The sequence below is a fragment of the Tenrec ecaudatus genome, chromosome 6 (assembly GCF_050624435.1).
Source record: "Tenrec ecaudatus isolate mTenEca1 chromosome 6, mTenEca1.hap1, whole genome shotgun sequence".
Classification (NCBI taxonomy): Eukaryota; Metazoa; Chordata; class Mammalia; order Afrosoricida; family Tenrecidae; genus Tenrec; species Tenrec ecaudatus.
In genome coordinates, this window is record NC_134535.1 from 48,964,551 (window position 1) to 48,981,630 (window position 17,080).

At 39.7% G+C, this 17,080-nt stretch overlaps 1 protein-coding gene across 2 annotated transcripts in view; it reads right to left on the reverse strand.

The window, feature by feature from the left end:
• PTPRQ (protein tyrosine phosphatase receptor type Q) overlaps nt 1–17,080 on the reverse strand; it is a 251,561-nt gene that overhangs the window by 185,136 nt on the left and 49,345 nt on the right. For both annotated transcript variants that reach the window (XM_075551228.1, XM_075551227.1), the window contains one exon: nt 14,964–15,136. In XM_075551228.1, the coding sequence (XP_075407343.1) occupies nt 14,964–15,136 (173 nt within the window). The remainder of the gene's footprint in view (nt 1–14,963; nt 15,137–17,080) is intronic.

Consider the following 17,080-nt stretch of genomic DNA (forward strand, 5'->3'; position numbering starts at 1 on the left):
TTACTTTTTTACAAATCTGTTGGCTTATCTAGATACATAAGGATTACCATCATTACTTTTATTTTATTCCATCTTTTATTCCCACCAACTTGCCCCATTTACTTATTTCTCTCCCCTCTTCCCCATTTCACCAATGTATGTATTTTGGCTTCTATTAAACCTCTCTCACATCACTGCACAGAGCCAACTACCTCTACACGATCTACAAGCTCACACACCACTAATAGATTTACCACAATACTGAAGAGCGAATAGTCAACCATTGTAAACCGGAAAACAAACAAAACAACTGAAATTCACCAAATCCAATGGAGTATTGTGAAAAAGAGACCCCAGAACTACCAGAAACAGAATTCAGAAGTTTTATGATTAAATCCTTTCGAGATATCTGCAGAACACTCATGAGAACAACAAAAGAAATTGAAACACTAAAATCCTTAAACCAAAGCAATCCCAGAAGATAAACAATGAGATAACAGAATTAGGCATAATCATAATGTACCCGAGGAAATACAAAGAATATCAAATCCATGAACTCGAAGACAATTATTCTGACTACACATGACAATAGAAACAAGCATCAAAAAATAAAAACATTCAGAGGAAGCTTGAGAATGATGTGGGACACCATCAAGAGAAACAACCTATGTCTCATCAGGATCCTGTAACAAGAAGAAACAACAAAAATAGACAGAGAAAATAATGTGAGAATTCATGGAAGACCATTTCCCCAATATCACAAAGAAAGAGAAAATAACTATTTAAAAAGCCGAGAGAACCCCAAATAGACTTCAAAAGATAAATATCATGACATACCAAGCTCTCCAATTTCAAAGAAAAACAAGGAATCCTGAGGGCAGCTGGGGGAAAATAAGAATAGTTAGCTACAAAGGAAAACCTATATGGATAAGATGGGGCTTCTCAGCAAAAACTGTGCAGGAAAAAAGACAATGGAATGACATATACAAAATTCTGGAAGAAAAAACTTCAAACTAAAAATCCTCTGTCCACCAAAATTATCCCTCAAATACAAGGGAGGAAGAAAAGGTGCTCCCAGACATGTCAAAAGTGATGAATTCACAAGAGTAGCATTACAAAAATTATTTTGATCACTATGGACAGAGAATAAACAACAAAAGCAAACCTAGGAGCATCATTCAGCACAAAACCAATGATAATCCAATACATTGTAAACAGCATTGAGAATACCACAGAAATAGAGTAGAAACAAAGACACCAATAAAACCACACATACACGCATGCACACACACACACACACACAAAGGAAAAGAAACCAAACACTACCACAACCCATGACAGCAAAGCCCACATATGTCATTAATGACACTAAATGTTATGGATTAAATCAGTCAATAAAAGGGCACAGAGTAGTAGATTGGATTATAAAACAATATCTATATGCTGCCTCTTAAGAGATATACATTAAACTCAATGACAAAAATAGAATGAAAATCAAAAGACAGAAAACCTATCAAGCTATGACAACCATAAACAGATAGGAGTGGCAATATTAATCTCTGATAAAAATCCTTGAAGACAAATAACATAATAAAAGTGCAGAATGGAAACTACATAATGATTAAAGGAACAGTGCAGCAGGTGCAACTAAGTCTTATGTACCCAATGGAAGATGCTCAACAGACAATGACCCACATTTCATAGAATTTAAAACAGAAATAAATAGTTCAACAATAATAGTAGGAGACTTCAAGACACCACCCTCAAAGAAGGACAGAACATCAGGAAAGACATTCAATAAAGAAACAGAAAAGCTTAAAATCACAATCAATCAAATCTATATCTAGACATATATAGAGCACTACACCCATCAACGATCCAGAACAAAGTCTTCTAAGGGCACATGATACATACTCCAGAATAGATCCCATGTTAGGCCACAGAACAAGCCTCAATAATTTTTTTAATTGAGATCTTAAAATCCATTTTTTTCAAATTACAATGCTATAAAACTGTATATCAGCAATAGAAAGAATAGGAACATAAAGACAAACATAGAGACTGATTAGCATACTACTTTACAAACGTTGGACAATAGATTAAATAAGGGATTAAAGTAAGAAATTCCTTGAGACAAAATAGAACAATAACACATCATACCAGAAGCTTTAGGGCACATCAAAAGCAGGTATCAGAGGACAATTTATAGTAATCAACACACACTTGAAAAGAGAGGAGACATCCAAAATCAACACCTTAACATCCCTCCAGCAATTAAAACAAGGACAATAATTTAACTTTAACATCAGAAGAAAAGAAATATTATAGCAGAAATAAATGATGTGGGAAACAGAAAAAATAGAAAAAAGATAACATTTTTTTGAAAGGATTAAACAATTTACAAAGCACTAGCAAAGATCCCACAAAGGCAGAAAACTACAGACGAATATCCCTCATGAACGTGGATGCAAAAGTTCTCAACAAAATTCTAGCCAATAGAACCCAAGTGGGATTCACCACGAATTCGAGGATGGTTTGGCATTAGAAAAACAAGTAATGTAATACACTACAAAAAGACTACAATAAAAACATGATTTTATCAATAGATACAAAAAAAGCATTTGACAATATCCAACACTTATTTCTGATTAAACAACACAAAAACTCTACAAAATAGGAAGAGAAAAGGGGAAAGGCCACATCTGAAAAACTAACAGCCAGCATCATGCCCAATGAGGGGAAACTGACCTTACTTCACTAAAAACTAGAACTAGACAAAGGTACCCCTAATCACTCACTACTCTTCTTCAGCAGAACCATTAGAAAAAATAAAGAAATCAAGGGAATACAATTGGGAAAGGATAAGTGAAACTATTGCTATTTGCAAACAATATTATTTTACATAGAGAGAACCACAAGGTCTCCACAGAAAGACTACTGGAAACAATTGAGGAATTTGGTAACATAGCAGGGGATAAGATTAACAATGAGAAATCAATCGTCTTCTTATATACCAGTGAACAAAGCATCTGAAAAAGTCATCAAGAAAACAATACCACTTACAATAGCTACACAAAAGGTAAAATACCTAGGAATAAACCAAACAAAGAAACAAAAGTTCTACACAGAGAAAATTACACAGCATTATTATAAGAAAACAAGATAGCTACATAAATAAAAGGATATCTCATGTTCATGGATAGGAAGAATTAATATTGTGGAAATGTCAATACTACTGAAAACAATCTATAAATGCAATACAATTCCAATCCAAATCCCAGCTTCATTCTTTAAAGAACTAGAAAAACTAATTGCCAACTTCATATGGAAAAGAAAAAGGTCCAGGATAAGCAAACAACATATCAGAAAGAAGAATAAAATAAAAGGCCTTGCACTACCCAACCTCAAAACCTATTCCATGGCCACAGTTCAAAACTTTCTGATATTGCTACAATGAAAGATATATAGAACAATGGAACAGAGTAAAAACCCCAGAAATTAAGGCATCCACCTGCAGGTAAGCACTTTTCATCAAAGGATGAAAACACATTAAATGGGAAAGGTATAGCCTCCTCAACAAATGGTGAAGGAATCATTGGATCTCCAAATCCAGAAGAATGAAACAGGATCCATACTTCTCATGGACAAAAATGAACTCAAAGTGGACTAGGGATGTAGATGTAAATCCTAGAGCCATAAGGATTATGAATGATAAAGTTGGGACAAATTTAAGGGTCCAATCACTGAGCATACACAGATTATCAAAGGAAAGCGCACAGAGATTAATAGATGATTGTGACTTACTAAAAAGAAAACACTCAGCACACCAAAGGACTTGAGCAAGAATGAGAGCCCCGGGATTGGGAAAAAATCTTTACCAATGACACAACAAGAGACCAATCACTAAAATGTATAGAATATGGCAACATCTCAATAAGAAAAAAATAATCCAATTAAAATGTGGGTAAGGGGCATGAATAGACAATGCTAGGGACTATGCTAGGGTAGGGAATATGCTAATAGGTAAATGAGGAAATACTCACTATTCCTAGCCATCTGGGGGAGGCAAATTAAACAATGATGAGATATCACTTTATACCCACAATGATAGCCCAATTAAAAAATAGAGAACAATGCTGGATAGGGTATAGAGAGACTAGAACTCTTACACACTGCTGGTGTGCTTATAAATGTACAACCATTGAAGAATGTGATATGATGTTACCTAAAATAACTTGAAAAAGAAATATCTATTTGAAACACAACACCTTTGCAGGGCATATGACCCAAGGAAACGAGACAGAACTCAAACATGTGTGCTCTCCCAAGCGCATTGCAGCACACTTCGCAATAGCAAGCAGCTGGCAACAGCCCACATGCCCATCAATAGAAAAATAGATGAAAAATATCTCTGGCACATACCACAATGGAATAATATGCATCCCTACAAAGCAGCAATGAACCATGGAACACCTCATGACATGGATGAGCCTGTAAACTATTATGCTGAATAAAGTCAGCCAATTACAGAAGGATAAAAATCATGAGTGCACTCCTTTAGGGATCTACACCAAGAAGCAGCAGGATTTTGTTCCCAGGCCATGTAATCTTCTAATCTGGTCCACCAAGCAATGAGGTAGAGACAGAGGAGACCTCTCTCTCAGCTGGAGTCAACTTCTTGAGATGGGGAAGAGGGAGATGACCATTTAGTTGCTGCCATATGGAGTGCTAAGGATAACCCACATCAAAAGACATTCCCACAAGAGTGATTAGTGAACCCTGAAATTGAAGCAAAAATGTGGGGGAGGGAGTCATGCATGTCTTGGAGAAAGCAATTACATTTGTTTATGGGTAAACTGGGTGGCACAATCTCCTTTTGGAGTAGGAGGGGGATGCTTAACAATACTTTTATGGAATCGAAAAGGCGAATATGCCTGGTACTGTGTTCCTAATTGGACACTTTTGAACCAGTTTCTATCTGCCCTTGGTGACCCACACTGTGCACTATTGCATGATCGGCACTTTGTATTCTTTCAAGGTGTTTACCATCCTTCACAGACTATATCAGAAGGATTCGATGTGAAACACACTATATGAACTGGGCTTTACCTCAAAATCACCTGTAGAAAATTTAAGGAACCAACATGCTCCTTTTGATTTAAGGCTGAAACACCTTGGCACAAGAAGAAGCAGATGACTAGCATCCAAAGGTCATGGAACTGGTGGTTGATTGACTTTGATTTGGCTCTCTTGCTTTGAGGGTACCCAATGAATGGTGTCCCAGGACTTCCATATATTTATTAGTCTACCACCCGCCTTGCTTTTCTCTGACACATAGCAGTCTGGTATTCATGGTTCTGCCTTTGTGAATTAGAATCATTGAATGTTTTACATTATCATCAACCCCTATTTTTTCACATAAATGGGCTTATCACGTAAGAGTTTAATCTGTAAAAGCAAGCAATTTATGTATATAATTGGCCTTTAGTTATATAATTTCCTTTTCTCAGTGATGTTGTAATTATATACCATTGGCTGAATTCATGAAACTATCAAGAGAATTACCTTATGCCTTATGGGGATGATTTATAAGGTTCTCTAAATGATAGTGATGTCTCTAGACTCTAGAGAGACATATACTAATCATAGATATATGAATGGATTTGGAGCTTACACTTAAATCTTGTCCCAAACTAAAAACAATTCATTTTTATGATATGGCCCTACTCAATATTCACCCACATGAAGGCAGCATTAAAGATATCGGTACTATAGTATAGTGTGGTGAAGAATATGGAGGGTGCCCTGCTAGCAGAAAGGATAATATCTGTGGTCTTAAAGCCTTGTTGTAAAATAAGCAGCCATCTAGGTAGGGCATCAACTAAATCCATATAGAGCAAGCACACTAATCCGTGTGATCTGAGGATTGTAAATAATAAAACCCAAAGGAGGGAATGACATCAGACCAGAAATTGTGAACACCTGGTTTGCAGAAGGCTATGGATGACAGTGTAAGCCCCAAATCCATTTGTAGGGTCCCCTCATGAATCTTCTCTAAGGTAATCCTGGGATGTGAATAGACTTGCTATCAGACAGAGAGCATTGTAAAGTTGATTACGGCAGATGTAGTTAGGTTAAAATGTATTACTTTATCATTTGATTGCTCCTTTGACCCAATTTAAAGCTACTTTTCAGTTTTTAATATTTTCTAATTTCTGTTTGAGGATTGTTGTTTTGTCTAGTCATTGCTGTTGGATTTTAGTTGGTTTATTTGCTTGTTTGTGTTTGGTATGATTATGTGTATATGAAATCCATGATATAGTTATATCTCCTATAGAGGCAGTAACTGAATTCACAATTACCTAGAGGAATAAAAGAAAATAGGGAGCCAATAACAATGAACTTGAGAAGAAAATATTCTGAACTGGATCGTGGTGATGATTACACATCTTTTCTTCATGTGATCAAATGATTACATTGTATGAGATGTGAAGTATATGCCAATAAAACTATCTTTTAAAACAGTTCGATTCATCTTAAATAAATGCTCTATATTTTATTACATAGTATGGCATGGGTTAAGTTGTTATCAAAAAGGATTGAAATGAAAAACTTGCCATTATTTTATGATTGGAAACCTCTTAGTGACTACTGTCTCATTTTAAACACTTCATGGGTGACAAATACTTAAGGATTGATTCAGTTTCTTTTCTTTATGCTCAACAAAGCATAAAAGGGGTACCCCCCAAAATGGATTTTTTTCAAAGTTATGTATTTAAATTTTTTTACAAAACAACCTTATTACCTTCAAAGTACTCACCATTACATTTAATGCATTTGTCAAACCTGCAATTCCATTCTTGGAAAGATTTTTCAAACTCATCTATTTGTACCACCCCTGGGGTTTTTCCCCACCTCTTCTACATCGTCAAATCTCTGTCCTTTCATGTCCCTATTCATTCATGGAAACAAAAAGAAGTCACACAGAGCAAGGTCAGGTGAGTAAGGAACATGGATAAGAGAGCCATGCTGTTTTTGGCCCCCAAAATGGCACACTGAGATGGCTGGGTGAGTGGGCGCATTGTAGAGGCAAAACCAGTACCCTGTATGCCACAAAATTTGCTGAACCAATATCTAAGATAGTCCATATAACTTCCCCATCTCTTCAATGATCCGACATTAGTCTTTGAGCACAAGTACCCAAATTTTGTGGACATTTTCATCCATTCAGGAGGTTGACAGACATCCAGAATGAGGTTTGTCATCAATCGACATTTCACTTTCTTTGAAACAAGAACACCACTTATACACTTGAGTTTTCCCAGAGCACTGTCCTGCTAAGCTGTCTCCAACATCACAAGTTTCTCAGCATTTTTCCCAAGCAGGAAACAAAATTCCACAGTTGCAGACTATTCTCTTAAATCACAAAACAATGCGCAAGCCAAACTGTTTTTATGAAAAAATTCACTGTGACCACCCAGAAACTTCCCAGGTAATGCCACTGCACTAACTCAGAGTGAATTGCTCAATGGTCGCCTAATGGGGAAAATACTTGTAGTATGAAATTTCTGCTCTTTCCAGCGCAATTCCAGTTTTTAGGGGGTACTCCACATATTGCAATTATTCCCAAGCTCCTGTTTGATACTGTCCCCAGCCTAGCTCCATAGCAATTGGCCAAGCACTTAGCTGGCTTACTTCTAATGTTCACAGTGACATATGGATATACTCAAGGATATGTTAGATGAAGAGAGGAGTCTACAGATAGCAGAAGTTAGTAAGACTAGACAGCAAGGTGGAGCGTGGTAAGGGAAAGTCCCTCACACCTCTAACAGAACAACCAGGTACAGGAAAAGGTCTGAGCGTGAGCAGTTCCTATAAAGAGAATCTCAGGGCTTTGTAGACTTCAGTCTCAGTAAAATGAGGTTCCCAGAAGAATTAAGTTCTAGTCTTTGCATTAATAGAAGCAGAAATTTGCACTAAGAGAGAAAATAATTCTTTATTTTCTTTGGTCAAACTACACATGCTATAATGTGTTCATAGCCAAACTTAAAAAAAATGCAGACACAGCAGAGTACATCAGTGTTAGAAAGGACCTGTAAAACATGACAGACATGACATGTAAGATGTTAAGCCTTGGGGAAACCGGGATGATTGTCATCAAATAATAAACAGAAGTTAAAAGTTTTGTTATCACTGCAAGTACTAGCACTTTAAACAATCACGTCTCAAACACAGTGTAAAACACTTTTATCCACATATCACATTTTCGTACAGCCCCAGAAGATAGCTATTATTTGCTCCATTTTATAGTGCAGATAAGAATCACCTGTCCAAATTCACAAAACTAGTGATTGCAGAAGTAGAATTGGAACACATTTTTTTGTTGTTGTTCCAACTGCCATGTTCTTAGCTACTCTGTGTGACTTTACAGGTGAGAGATAGGGCGAACTGATAAAACTTAGGGGACAAGTATTTCAATCCAACATGCTTAAAGAACTGGCAGATTTCTTATTTTTCTTTGTATTTTTTTACCCCCAACAAAATGACTGGAACATCAGTTACTTAATGAATAAATGCCAATGTAACCATAAGGAAGAATATTTTAAAGCTTATAACAAATGAACTGCTTTTGTTACAGCGAACCCCCTGTTATGGGATATAACTAAGTAGATTATCAGAGGCATTCATTACAGTGTTTTGTTAGGTAGAAATGATAGACATAAGACGCATGTGTGAATTTGGAGATCAAAATAAAAATCTTCAACTTTGAGATTCAATACTTTAATGTATTTTTCAAATGTTTGTATGAATAGTGAAAGAAAATATTTTAATTGTTTAGTATAAAAAGTACACCTTTCAGTGTACCCAAGTAGCCCCTATTTATTAGTAAATTTTATATACATGCATAAGCTCAATTTATGCACCAATTTAGTTAACACAAATATAGAAAAATGTACTCAGTTTTTTATTTTACTTTTAAGTCCTGATGGCACTGTGGGTTAAGTCTTGTATTGCTAACTGAAGCAAGGACATTCAAACACATCCGATACTCCTAGGGAGAAAGATGAGGTTGTCGGTGCCCATAAAGATTAGAGTCCCAGGAGCTATATGGAATGGCTCTCCTCTGTTCTATAGGGCTACCATGAGCCAGAATCAACTCAATGGCAGCAAGTTTTTTGGGTTTGGTATTTTTTTTTTTTGAGTTTTGGAAGCACCAATAAATCAAATTTTTCTCCATGAAGAGGTTAGGAAAAAAACCAAAAAACTTATTGAGTCAATGCCAGCTTATAGTGACCCTCTAGGGCAGGTAAACAGCCCTGGTGAGTTTCTGAGAATTCTGTTTACAATAGTAGAAAGCCCCATCTCCCTGTCATGGAGAGGCTGGTGGTTGCAAACTGACAGCCTTGTGTACCACAGTCCAATGTGTAACCACTATACAACCAGGTCCCTTAAGAAGGGATAAAGTGTATCAAAACAGTCTAAAACTAAGATAGGGTCAAATCATACATAATAAGTCATGTAAATAACTTTGACTTTAAGTTATAGATCATTTATTGATTGAAAACAATTCCTATGTGGCAGGAGAGTAGATCGAGCTTAATATGGGCAAACAAAACGTGACCCCCACCTTGGGGAGGGATGAAAGATGGTGCCCAGGGAAGCAGCATATCCTGAGAGCCCTTTCGTGCATGGTGGTCTGGTGTCCAGGAGGACTACTGGAAGCAGTCTGGTGAGTGAGAGGTGCCCCTAGAACAATCCTAGGGCAAGCCCCCACCCTCATGCATCTGCCCTGAGCTCCAGCCCCTGGAGATCTGAGATCTGATCCTTGGGGCATGTGGGCTCAGCCGGCTGAGCTGCCCCTATATGCCACCACCGCAGGCGCCATAGTCACTGTGGTCACCAATTGCTCACCCCACCCCCAGGCCTGCAGCAGCTGCTCACTCACAGCACTCCCATGGAGAGCTGCTTCTTTTCCTGTTTCCCTCTCTCCACATGGCAGTGATCCGCCACCAACCTCCAGTCTCTCCTTCCATTCACACAGGGCCCCAGGAACTGACTTGCAGTCGACCTGTAGCAGGTTAAGTGACCTGTGACTAGGGGTGCACCCCCACCCCCGTATCATTGCTTGGGACCCCTCCACTGACGCCCCTGCCTATCCACCCCTGCTTCCACCAGGTGAGCTGCTCCCGAAAATTAACCCACCCGAGCCATGGTCCCGCCTGCTCCGCCAGTGCCACTCCTGCCTGCGCCCACGCACTCCCGCCGGCCACGCCACTACCATGTGCTCCCCACCATGACAAGCCAAGCTCTACTACCTCGGCCAGCACCCCTCCTGCCCAGGCAGGCTCAGCACTTGCCTAGGGTCCCAGGCCCACGGGGAGTAGGGGAGGAGTTCATCATTTATCCGATGAGCATACATTCCCCACATATAGGCTGGCTCCAGAGCCCAGGGGACAAGTGACCCGGGCCCAAAGGCTTCCTAGGTGAGGCCCGGCTACACTACCTAAAGACCCCAATGTGGCTAAAGCCTGCCGATTGATCCCCTTCCGCCTTATCGTTGCACAGAGGCCTCCTCCACGCCCACCACCCATAGCAGCAGCGGCCTGTCCCACACTAGCATGGTGCACCCTGCCCACAGATGCGACAGCTGCTCCCACCAGTGCCAGGTTCCAACACCTGTGGAGGCTCTCCCTGGGGCAGTGGGGCTGTTTTCACCCTTGATTAGCACCTCCTGCCATGGCAGTGAGGCCTCCCCCGCCTTTGCCTTCTGGTAATCATATTTTTAAAAAATTAAACAAGGAAAAAGACTGCTAAGCGTGGCCGACAGACCAGGTCAAAGCAGCCCAGGGGCATACAGACGTGCTCCAGCCTCACTCATCATGGAAACGCCTCTCTACTGTTGGCCACTGAACCTCCCGCAAGACAAGAACACTTTGTTCGAACAAAAGGGCTATTTGTGATGCTCACCCCCAGCCCTGACACAATTGCTGAAGACAAAATGGGTGCATAAGGAGATGTGGTGAAGACAGAGGATGGTGCCTGGCTATTAAAAGATATAGTGGCTGGGGTCTTAAAGGCTTGAAGTTAAACATGGGGCCATCCAACAGGGAAGCAACAGGCCCACGTGGAAGAAGCACACCTGCCGGTACAATCATGAGGTGTCATCAGGACCTGGGCATCAGGTAATGGACATCAGAAGATTTACAACAAACAACAAACAAACAAAAACACATTGGTGAGAGTGAGGGGGGGTTGGAACAGAGACCCAAAGCCCTTCTATGGACAATGGAACATCCTCCCACAGAGGGGTCGCAGGGAGGGCATGAGTCAATCAGGGTGCAGTAGAGCACTAATGGGTTACACAAGACACCTCTGATCCCTTGGGACCTCCTCACCCCCCACTGTCATGACCTCAGTGCTGCTTCCCACTCTGGACTGGATGGGAGCATGGACATATGTATAGGCAAGAGATAATGTTCATGACATGCAAAACCCAGGAATAGGAATGGGGAGAGTGATACCACAAGGGCAGGGGGAGGGGTTGCCGAGCACAATGAATGGCACATGACCACACAGCCCTGTCCAAGGGGAAGAACAACAGAAACCAGAGGAGAAGGGAGACAGCAGTTGGCGTGAGATATGAAAATAATAATCTATAATCTAACAAGGGGCCATGAGGGCGGGGAAGGAAGTGGGGGAAAATAGGAGCCGATCCCAAGGGCTCAATAGAAAGTAAATGTCAAGAAAAGAATGATAGCAATATATGTACTACTATGTCGGATGGATTGTAACAAGAGTTGTAAGAGCCCCCAATAAAATGATCTAGAAAATAAACAAATAAAATAGCACCCACCCCCTCAAAAGAAATAAACCAACAAAAAACCCCAGTGCCATTCATTTAATTAATCCAGACTCATTATAACTCTCTGTATGTTTCCAAAGCGATGACTCATGACAGCAGCAGATTTCCTCCATATTTATCCCACAGGAGAGCCGGTGGGTTTCAACTGCCAATCTTGGAGTTAGCAGTCTATATTGAAATATTTTTAAAATTCTTCTCCATAATATATGCACATGACTACTAAACAACAAAAATCAAAAAGAAAAATAAAAGAACTACCATAAAAACAATAATTACCTATTCAAACCTTAGGGAGAGTTAGTCATTAAAACACTTGGTTTCTAAGAAAAATCAGCCGCCACTCTGTGGGGGGAGACTGTAAAGATGCGCAGCCTGGGAGACCCTTGGGGCGAGTTCCGCGCTGTCTTCCAGGGCCACGATGAACGGGGATCGGCTTGATGGCAATGGGTTTTTCAAACCTTCCCTGCTTCTACTTTTACTCCCAGGAAGCAACACTTCTGTTTTGAGTTTTATGCTGCTTACTTCTGAATCATGAGATCTGAGATTCACTCTCTTTGCTTTGACTCGTGCACATTATCTACTCACCTTCTGCTGTGGTAAGTGAGGTGCTAGATTACTTACACAGATATATACACACCCTCTCCCATTTATTTTCCAGTCTCAGATTGTTTTTGTACTTTAAACAATAGTCTTCAACCGAGAAGAATTATTCTTATACATGGGTGAAATCTGGAGTGGTGGCCTGGGAAAGGAAGGCTAGCAGCCGCAAGGTGGCCCTACCTCATTACCTCCTCCTGGATTCACACTTTTATGTTACTTCCTCTTCGGGGTACAGGGGAACCTGTGGCTTGCTTTCACCCAATAGAAAAAGAGACACCCAGAGACACATCAGTGTCACTCCTGTGATACCGTTTATTCTATAGACCAGAAGTTCTCCTGGTTCACTTGATAAAGCAATGCCCTTAGAGGGAAAGCACGTTAGTCAAGAAACCGTGGAAGCTTCAAGGAACTAAGAGTTGCAGCAGCCAACAAACACCTGGGTCTTTAGATCCCTCATCACCAGGAAATGTATGCTTCCACAAACCGCAGTGAAGCTGGAAGTGATTCCTTCCAGTAAGCCTCCAGATGACAAGAGAGTTCGGGTAAAACTTTGAGTCTAGCCTATGAGACTTGAACAGAGGAGCCCAGCTAGCAGGGAATTCTGCCCCAAAGAGACTGTGACATCCTGAGTGCGGACTGTTTTAAGAGCTAAATTGTGACAGTTTATGGCACAGCAATAGAAAACCAGTTCTGTGAGAGAGCAACAAATCCCAGGCAAGTGGACCAGGCAACATTAAATGGCTCCTGGGTGTTAATTAGAATCCTAGAACTAAAAAAACAAACAAACAAAAAGCTAGTATTTCATTTCGGAGCTTATCAGGAGCAAAGGATGAAGATTTTTCCCTTTGTTGGAACTGTCAACTCGAGTATTGGAGAAATCGCCACTCAACACCTTTTGCACAGAGGAAGGGAGTCTACACTGAGTTATAATTTAACCCACGGCTGAAGACAGTGAACAGTTTGAAGTGATGAATCCTGGGTGGCCAGAGGAAATGAAGTACGTGGAATGGCTGCCATCAGTCGTTAGAAGTCTGGCACGAGAAGTAAAGTGGACCGTCTAAGCCATAGATTCCCTCACTTATTTGGCTTACTGCCCTTTGAGAAAAATTTACTTAGCCCCCCTCTGGCAATTATAAAACTTTTGTACTATAGCCCATAATCTGGATAAATGTACATATTTGCTTTTGCAAGGAGCCCTGGTGATGTACTGAGTTACTCGAGTTGAGCTGCTAACGGAAAGCTGGGCAGTTCAAAACCATCAGCTACTCCAGGAGCATAAGATGACGCTCTCTACTCCTACAAAGAGTTACAGTCTCAGAAGCCCATGGGAGCAGTTCTACCCTGTCCTCTCGTGTTGCTATCTGTCAGAATTAACTCAGTGGCAGTGACTTTGGGTTTTGACCTGCTTTTGCAGCCTCCTTGGATCCCTCAGGGCCTCCCCAGGGGGTGGTATCACTGCTTTGGGAAACACTGGTCCATGTGGAGGATGGACAATCAAGCACAGCAAGCAGCAGCAGGGGCTCTTAACCACAACTGTTGTTGAATAACCATCAGGAGCCATCAGGGGCCCAGCGGCTGCGCCTGTGTACCTTTGTTCTTCCAGGGACCCAGAAAACCCAAACCAAACTCATGATGAGCTGATGCCCACTCACAGAACTACCCCTGTAGGTGTCCGAGCTTGAAATTCTTTACAGGAGTAGAAAGCTGCGTGTTTCTCCAGTGACCCAGAGAAGAGGCAAAATCTGGGTATGACTAGTCTAGAGAGGTAGACAAGTGAAGCCAATAAGAGACATCAGTTCTGCCCAAGAGTCTAAGAAAAACAATAACAACAAGAAAAATTGCAAATCCATTGCCAAAGGATCAGGTCCTTTTGTGTTAAATCTATGAAAAAGCTTAAATATTTAGTCATGTGATTTATTTAGTCAAATGTTGGTGTGTATTTTTTTAATGTGGCAGCTTAGAGAAATTTAGCTTCCCCAAACCAAATAGGACACAATCATTTAGAGCAATAGCTACTTGATAAAGTAATGTGCTTTTCATTAGCAATTGTTTCCAAATTTTAAGCATAGTCTTAGAAGGAGTATTTAAATCATATGAGGGTTTCCAAACAATCCATTAACTAAATTACCATAATAATATTCTCTTATGGAGGTACCTTTAGTCCTGCTTAATTGCTCAATTAGCATTTTTCATATGCTGGGAAAAATACTAGTACTTAACTAATAAGATATGCCCTAGAATAAAATATGATCTAGCTACATTATCAAATTGGCCCACATCTACATCACTTTGTAGCCTGAGTGGAAGCAAGCTATTGGCCTTCTGCTGCTGTGGCAATTTGCATCTCTGGAAAACCTATGGGCAGTTCTGCTCTGTCCTATAGCATCTAGCTGACTCTCGTGAGTTTTGTACTATGAAGCGTGTCAAAGATTTTGTGTTTGGTGCTGACAAAGCTTCCAGGTTCCCAGTGCCAGAACCCTGGAGAACAGGCTCACCCCGAAAGGAAAGGAAAGTATAGTACCTCCTCTATTCCTGTGAGCAAAGTATTTTCCAAAACGACTCCCGTCTCCGAAGCCAGCACCTTCACTCGGTATTGGTTAATGATGCCGTTTGGTTGTCGAGGCTTCTTCCAAGTAATTCTTATCTGTGTGGCTTCCACTTCTGCCAGTTGTAAGTCAAATATTGCGCCTGGAACTAAATCAAGAAGATGAGAGAATCTTAAAAATACATTTTTGAATTTCAAAATGTCTTGTGATTTCAGATAAGAACCCCTCGTGGCAGAGTGGTTAAGCACTGGGCGGAGGAGCCACTGTCAGCAGTTGGAAACCACCAGCCTCTCAGAAGGATGAGGCGGGGATTTTCTTCTGTCAAGGGGTAAAGTCTCGGGAACTCACAAGGGCAGTGCTGCCTTGTCCTCGACAGGATGCTGTGCGTTGGCATAGATTGAATGGCAGTGAGTTTAGTTTGGAGGCATTCTATTAAAAATAGACTAAACCAATTCCCTAATTTATGGAAAATTAATATGATAAGATTGTTGCAACACAGATATTTAAAATCAATGGTCATATATTTTCCCTAAAACTTAAGCAAATGATACAAAAGCCTGAAATAATACCCCAAATCAACATGTCACAACATGGTACCATGGTTTGTTCAGATGAATTAATAAAATTAAATTCCCAGGGAAACTGCCTAACTTTTGAATGATTAATGGTCACTTGAAACCTTGAAAGCTTCAGAAAAGTTATATCAAAATATAAAATAAAAATTATCCAATGACCTTGAAATGTAGTTGGTGTATTCAATTAGACCATCTCTAAACTTATTAAATGAAATTATTTGAAGAGTTGATAGAATTTTGTCTGTTGCCTTTCAAATTAATCATGTGTCTCAAATTTCAGGTGCACTATTTGGAGCAGAAAAAAAAACGGGGTAAACTAACAATTAGTTTAAAATCAAGCACTGGGTACTTTAGAACAGGAACTTGAAGCAAGTTACAGACATAGATGCTCAACTGATGGAAACACTATTATGACTAAACTGATCATATTAATCAGGCATGTAAACAATGCCAACAAGAGACATTGGTCAGTTCAATGCAGTACAGCATCAATGTAACAGGATACGAAATATTACTAAGGAAATCAGGAAAAGGGGTTTTTTTTTACTGTGCTATTTTATTTGCCAAACCTAAAACTAGAGCAGATACCCTATTTTTTAAATCACAAGAATTTCTTTTTTCAGCAAAATAGTATTGCCCCATGACACTAGTGCCTAACATTATAATTCAAATAAAGATTAAGTGGTTTGATATCACCCTACAAAGGTGCCCCAAACTTGTATGAGAATAATGACTGTAAATCCCTAATTTCTTTTTCTATCAACGGGAAAAAATAAAAACAGTGAATAAAGGAAATGGGGTAGACAGCATTGAATCTTATCTTTAGAAAGAAATTTGATCTGGCTACAGTACAAATTTTTATGGAGAAACTAGAGACATGCAGATTAGATCAAACTGTCTTAATATTGATATAAAATTAACTAAGGAAAATCAAACACAGGGAAATTCATGGTTCTGAATCAATTTTGAAAGTATTTACTTCTAAGAGTCACTCTCAAGTCTATACATTTATAAATTTTACTAACGTGAGAGAGTACACATATAATCAGTAAAATATATGCAAAGGGATTTTTGTTCAAAAAGTTAGTGGAACATTGGCACTAAAAGATGTGGATATAAATAAATATATATATATGCACATACACACTCATTTATATTTATAGCACATATATATTGCAAATCATTTGTATTTTCAAGTGAAAAACTATTTAAAGAAATGAAATAGATAGATGAATGACACTGGGTTTAAAAAAAGAAACACCCCAAACTGCAAATGAAATGTGCCCTTTCTTAGCAAATCAAACCATTAAAATTACATTTTGAAAATATGTATTAAAAATAGGAGTCACTGAGAATCCCGAAGAGCAAAAAATGGATAGGCTTTCCATGGCTTCTCTACCCATTTTCTATTAGAAATTGTAGGAAGGGGCCCTGGTGGTGCAGTGAGTTATGCACTGGGCTGCGAACCATAAGGTCAGCGGTTTGAGACCGTCAGCTGCTTTCTGCTCTCTAAGCAG